Source organism: Brienomyrus brachyistius, chromosome 2 (assembly GCF_023856365.1).
Source record: "Brienomyrus brachyistius isolate T26 chromosome 2, BBRACH_0.4, whole genome shotgun sequence".
NCBI lineage: Eukaryota > Metazoa > Chordata > Actinopteri > Osteoglossiformes > Mormyridae > Brienomyrus > Brienomyrus brachyistius.
In genome coordinates, this window is record NC_064534.1 from 14,993,505 (window position 1) to 15,000,224 (window position 6,720).

Genomic DNA, 6,720 nt, shown 5'->3' on the forward strand with positions numbered 1-6,720 from the left:
CCAGAACATGCTTATTTTTGACCAGCTGCAGCTGTTGATCTACTCTGCGTGCTTAATTTCCCTGGTGAAAATTCTGTGCATTTGGGGGAATGTGATGCAGGGGTAGCCTGGAATGCAGTGGATGTCTCTGGCTGCTTTGATATTTTAATTCACTCTTTCTCCATTCGTTCTCGGCATGACTCAACTACTCACGCTTATACAGCCACCATAGAAGCAGAAGAGGCACGAGGTAATGCAAGTGGTCTGTGGATCTCTCTCTGTTTTGTCTGTCTCCTGGTGTGGGCTTTTCCGCATTAACCTGTTTCTCTGTATTGTTCTGTTGTCTTGTTGAGTTTGGATGTGGTCCTGTTGAACCACCTTGTGGAAAAGGGCTTCTCTTGCACCACCAGTGACTGCTGTGTCTGAGGGGTTGTCAAGGCACTGTCCTGCCAGTGAGCCTTGGGTTGGATTGTAATATCCCAGCTATTACAGTGGGGGTAGTGCCTTTTCTGGAGTGATGAAAAACTGAACAATTGTTTTCAGATCGCTATAATTATTTTCCAGATTGGAAACCCAAAATTTGAAGTAACCAAAACATACCCTTGATAAAAGGCGTGAAAGTGTCTTGGGTTTCCCCGTTTGTTTTTTTTTTCTCCTTGCCCCTTGGGAAAAAAAGTATATTATTTTCTGATGACAGCTGGAGCAAGAGGACCTCCACAGAGTGGCCAGTTCGACTGTCTGGTTCCAGACCAGCCAGTCCCCCGCCTCTGAGCTTTGTGCTTTCACTGCTTCTTATTTGTTGTACAGTAGCTGTTTCCAGCTGATCAAACTTAACCAAAGCCAGCAGAGAACAACACATCACTTCTTTGCACCATGCTCTCATGTCCTGGTTTTCCAGAATGTGCAACCTGCCCCAAACCCTCTACCTCCAGCCCAGCCTCCAGCTAGTGGGTATTTTTAGAGCCTAATCTCATTATGTCCTTCGGCAGCATACGCGCTTATCTCGATAGGAAGCGCTTCGCTTCCAAATGATGCATTCATGCTCTTCGGGCCCACTAGGCAAACAGGAGCAGTGGACAGGGGCCATGGAGCGGCTGGGATAGCCTTTCCACCCTTAAACCATTTCCCGGCCTTGCTGCCCACCGCTGACCTCACACTCCTGGTTGTGCAAGAGCGCCATTCCCTGGATGGGTGTCGCCCACCTGACCCTGAGTCAGCCGTCTCTGTCGGTGCCATTTGGTGGCTCTGTCGTCATTCCTTTATTTTCCGTTCAGCTGTCAGTTTAACGTTAAAGTTGTACTAGCAGCATCTTTTATAAAAAGCACCTGTCTGCTGCAAGCGCAAGTTTTGGGTCTTGCTGAAACACATTTGTTTAGTAAACAGCTAGTGTAGTGCGTGGCTGAACGTTAAACGCATCCCCTGGGATTTTAAACGGCACTTAACGTGTTGGACAGAGGGAGAACCATTTATTTGTGTGAGTAAGAGTGTTATGTAGAGGTGCCCTCTGCTGTTTGTGAAAAGTGCTACATGTAAAGGCAGGACATTCAGTGCCCTTTGTCCCTGCTCTTGTTACTTATTACAGACCATGCCCTTGTCCTTCACTGGAAGGCTGTTTTATTTCAGATGAAAAATGAAACAGATAATTACCCCATGCATAATACAAGCTTGCTTATAGCTATGCACATAAATTTATGGCCATGTCATGAGGACTGTAATAGCTGAATATTTTTGTGCATTTTTCTGTGTGCTTAATGTATTTTCTGTGTGCACCTGTTTCTGGTAAGAGCTCATCCGTGTCCTTGCTGTTCTGATGAGCATCCTCATTTACTCCTCTGAACCATTCAATGCATGCATCTCACACTGATTTGTGTGACTAATTAGCCATCAGCTGTTGTACCGCAACATTTGGGACTAATTTTGCTCACAGTTTATTCTTCCTGCTTGTTTACATTAATGGAATAACTTTTATTTAGATGTTTGCAGGGCAAAAGTATAAAGTAAGGTTATGTTGGAATTGTAATAGTAAGCTGGATATGTTTATGATCCAGCCAAAAATGTCAAACTTCATTTCCAAAATACAGATTTCCCCAAGTGTGCAGAAGCTGAGTGTGAATGGGCAACTGTTTGGAATTCACCCTCTGAGAAAACAATGCAGTTCAAGGATTCTTTAGCCACCCATTTTTCTCCAACACCTCCCTCCACATGTAGTCAACTGAGCTGCTGCCCCCATTGGTCGGTGCTCACAGTAAACAGATGGTCTAGCAGCATCCCCTCACTTGCCAGAGCACTGTAATCAGTGAGGGGAAACTCAGTTTGTAGTTTTCTTCTGCGCAGTGAGTTCTTGAGGCTGTGGTAGTACAGGCTTCCCAGCCAGTGCTGGGTGAATAATCCTCGAGTGTGTTTCATTCAGAGCTCTTCTCCAGAGTCACCTGCATTTGCAGCAGATGCTTTTTATATTTGAAAAACCTTGTGTTCTGTCTCTCAAAGTCAGTATCATGTGGTGGTGTGTGTTGTCTGTAGATAGTGACACTAACAATTTAAAAATAAAAAAATAAGTTTTTAATGAATCATTATGCTTTTGTGAGCACACTATTGATCATATTGCATATAATTACAGCCTGGATTTACTTGCTAGTTTGACCTTTTCAATAGGAGTCATGCTTCTACTGAGTAAAAAGCATTATGAGAAGTTTGCCTTCCACTGTCACCTGTCTCTTTCCTGACCATCTGTGTTGGGTCCCAATTTTGTCTTAATCTTGCTATTGACTGCTTACTTTGACTTACTGTTTTATTGTGAACAGTAATGGTAAGTATCTAAGCTCAACTGACTTGCAACCTGTTCTTTTTTGGTGAATAAATAAATAAATAAATTGCATGATTCTTCTCTCATATTTTCTCTCCTTAAACATTATGAATTATTGGCTGGCATGTTCCATCAGCATGGACAGGGGTCATGTTCTACCCAACATAGATTCGGAGCACTAAGAGCAATATGTTAGACCCAAGAAGGTGGAGCAGATGCCATACTTGCTTTGTGGTGGGCTGTAGCTCTTAGATCGGCCTTAGACTGGCAAAAGAGGAGAAGCGAAACATCATACAAGTCAGGGTCTGAGAGTTGCATGACCTGTGACCTAGCAGGATAGTTTCGCACTCTTTTCAGGAAACTTATTGCATTTATTGTGTGTGGTCTTTCTCCCTCCCCCCCCCCCTTGTATGTGTGTTCTGGTGCAGCCATCCAGGGCTTTTCTCCCCAGCATAAAATCCGGAGCTTCGAAGAGGCACGCGGCCTGGACCGGATAAATGAGAGGAGGCCCCCTCGCAGAGATGGCCAACAGACCGACAGTGCTGCCCTCAACTCTATCAACGCAGCCAACTCTCCCAGCAAGAATGGCACAGACCTCCACTCACAGTAGCGCCCCCCAGCCCCCACACCCTTGTGTTCTTTCTCTCTCTATCTCTCTCTCTCTCTTTCTCCCCCCTGGAATCTTGTTCCCCCATTGGTTGCAGGCAAAGGAGAGGCTGGGTTAATGCACATGCCCACCTCAGCAACAATTAGCAGAAATATTTCAGTATGTCCTTCATAACATGAAATATATTAGGTAAATATCATAAAATGAGTAATGAAAACAAATTGGTGGCTATGTCCACCACACATAGTAAATGTCTATATATAAGTTGATATAATTGAAAAAGACTTGAAATGAACTGAGGGACTGAATTCCACTATGGTTGTCTTACATGCTTGGCAAAAGAACATTCTACTGAATATGCACTTACAAATGTGACCTGCACATTTTGATATAAATAATATGAATTGGCCCAAAACAGGAGGCGATTTCAATGTTAATCACATTTTTTTATGTAGGTGGGGAGTGATTTAGAATATTGCAGCTCCATGTTGCCATAAAGCTGGTGGTGAAATAACATCTGATGAACTTGAATGGACACATTCCCTGGAGCTGTTTTGATATACAGACTCATTTGTGTGTATTTGAGGGTCCCCTTATTTAAATGCAGTCATTTAAAAGTAATTTTTTTGGGTACTGATTGATTCAGCGCAGAGCTAATAAAGATGTTACTGAAATCAAAATGGTAAAATCCAAACAACGGGTTGGGTCTTTGGCCCCCTTGGCCTGACGGATGCCATATTTCCATTTGTTTTTGAGCTCTGCCTAGCTGACTATATGTTTGGTCAGTCATCCTCCATTGACGCCGTGTTCTGGAGTCTGCTGTTTTGTGATCCCATGGTGAAGAGCGAAACTCAGGCCGGTGGTATTACTGAAACAAAGGAAGATGCGAAAGGACAGAATTGTTAGTGCTGTTCCATGAACGGTCTGCTACCAGGACTGCATGAGCACTGATATTTTTAGCATCCTTCACTTCTGCAAAGACATTGATGAGTGAGGTGGCTGGTCTGATCTGTTCTGTGTATAAGGAAAGTTCTAGTGTGTTTTATTAAGAGAACTTCAAACTTGGCCAGAAGACCATACCAAAACAGGAAAGCTAAAGAGTCCAGTTTCCTCTGAACACAGCCTACATGCCAAAATGAGGAGAGAACATTGCTGCTCCTCTTGGTATGGCACCAGAATGGGGACCGAAGTGTTCTTCGTGATGTAACTGGTAACAATGTGTTTGTAATATTAGGATGAACGACGACACCTGATGTTTTTGTAGCTTTGCCGTGTGATTTAGTACACAGAAATAAAGCTTTAATTGGCTAATCAGAGAGGCTAGGCTTACTCTCCAACTGCTCGCGGTCTCATCTGAGGAATCTCTTTGGACCTCTGCTTTGGGACTCTCCTCAGGAGAATGAATGAATAAATGAATAGCTGATCCACAAGTGGCAAGATTACAAGGTGGAGCTGCAGTGTGGTCTGCAAGTCTCTGAAAGTGCTTTGGGCTGCATCTGTTTGAAGTTAAGGGGGAAAATGCACTTTCTGGTAAATAATTCAGCTGATGTTCAGCTTTTCCTGCCTGCTTGCCATCAAAGGTCAGGTAGATGGAGAGCAAAATGTTTTTGCATACAATCAGAAAGCAAAACATCTGTTGGACTATTTCCTAATTGTGATTTATTATTATCCTCTCTCCTAAGCCAATCTCTGGTTTATTTTTTTCCACATATGGCTAGTAGTCCATACACCAATCCAAAATATACATTTGCATCCCATAGAAAGTTATTTTTGTTTTTTTTTTATGTGCTTTTTTTATGTCTGACACCTGATTCTTCAGTCATGTTATTTAAGGCCAGTGATGTGTATAATCTTTGAGTCATCAACAAAATGTTATCCTAGTTCATCTGAAAATATGATTCCTTATCTCCCCGCCCCCCCATTCTCTTACAGTAGTCAAACTACAGGGGAGTGAAATTGTGGGTATGACAGATTTAGTAAACTTATTTGGCCCTTATCCACCAACAGTTTTGTTTTCATAGCTTTTATGGGGTGAATTTAAAAAGATATATTGAATGTCATGTCAGGACTTTCCATATTTTTTTATTTTTTGAAATGCGTTTCTATTAAGGAAACGTGCCATGCTATTTCAGTGGGGAAGAGCTGTCTGGGCACCCAGAGGCTGAACAGAGCGATCACATGGTGCCGTCCTGCCACTAACATTCGTCCATGTGGTCTTCAGATGAATGGGACAATTGAGGGCCCTGTTTTAAAGCGACCTCAGATTGTGGATCATTTTTTGCAGTCCAAAGTCTTTTTTAATTATTGTTGTTGTTGCTATTGTTGCTGTTGTTGCTAATGTGGATGTTGTTGTTGTTGTTATTATTATTATTATTCCAGGTCTATAATTGCAGGGCATGTTCTCTGCTTTCTAAAGGGGCTATGCAGATTCTGCAGACAATACTAAAGAGAAAGGAGAAAGGGAACCTTGCGGTGGGCTGCATTTCTCTTATTCATGTTGCAGAATGTGCAAAGTGTGTTAAAAATTTCTTAAGTGTACAAAAGGGAAGAAAAGTACTTGTACTGCAAGTTCTCTCTAATTCATGATTTATGTAGATGTATTGCTCCAAATAAAAATAAAATATAGAAAAAGGATTGTTTTAATTTAAACTGCCTTTGTATTTATTAACTCAAGCAAAACACCTACCCCATCTAAGGATATATGCGAAACTGCCAGTGACTGAAAAGTGCCAGTGATTAACCCAAGTGAAACTCAGTACAGCTGAAGATCTATTTTGTGCACTACTCTGGTCTGCTTTACCATGTGTCACCACCAGAGGGTGGCATACTGAAGCCTCATTGCTTGTGATTCTAGGGGCTTGTTTAGCCGATCAGCTGCCAACAGGGGTCAGTAGTGCTTCCAGGCTGGGAAGGGTTACGGGCGTTGTTAAGACTGAAGTCATTTTGGGGCCCTGACCCTTCTGGTGTTCTGCGTGTAGCACTATCTAACTAGTTGTTGTGCTGTATATCTGCCTTTGCGAACTTGTGTAGGTCAAAGTTACTATAGATGCACCCTTGTTTAAAAATTGACTTTAGAAGTTAATGCTATTTCTGTCATAGTGCTTGCTAAGAAAGATACCCGTATACATCTACCTGTGTTTTTTTTTTTAAAAGCAGACATGTTTAACTTATCAAACTAACTATTCCCTGATGTAATAAACATGTTAAACTGTTACCTGTTATATTAGTCATCATTTCTACATTGGTAAGTTGTATCTATATAATAGTCTCACACTTTGACAAAAAAAAAAATGCGTTAAAAACTATGTTAGCACCAGGGAGATTGGCAATA

The 6,720-nt window shown here is 42.0% G+C and overlaps 1 protein-coding gene across 3 annotated transcripts in view; it reads left to right on the top strand.

Annotated features, from left to right (window-relative positions):
• Positions 1–6,038, top strand: part of LOC125709152 (serine/threonine-protein phosphatase 2B catalytic subunit gamma isoform-like) — a 48,950-nt gene extending 42,912 nt beyond the window's left edge. For 2 of the 3 annotated variants that reach the window (XM_048977324.1, XM_048977308.1), the window contains 2 exons: positions 203–229; positions 3,211–6,038. In XM_048977324.1, the coding sequence (XP_048833281.1) occupies positions 203–229; positions 3,211–3,392 (209 nt within the window). In that variant the 3' untranslated portion in view covers positions 3,393–6,038. The remainder of the gene's footprint in view (positions 1–202; positions 230–3,210) is intronic. The other variant, XM_048977317.1, reaches the window with a different exon arrangement.
• The last annotated feature ends 682 nt before the right edge of the window (positions 6,039–6,720 follow it).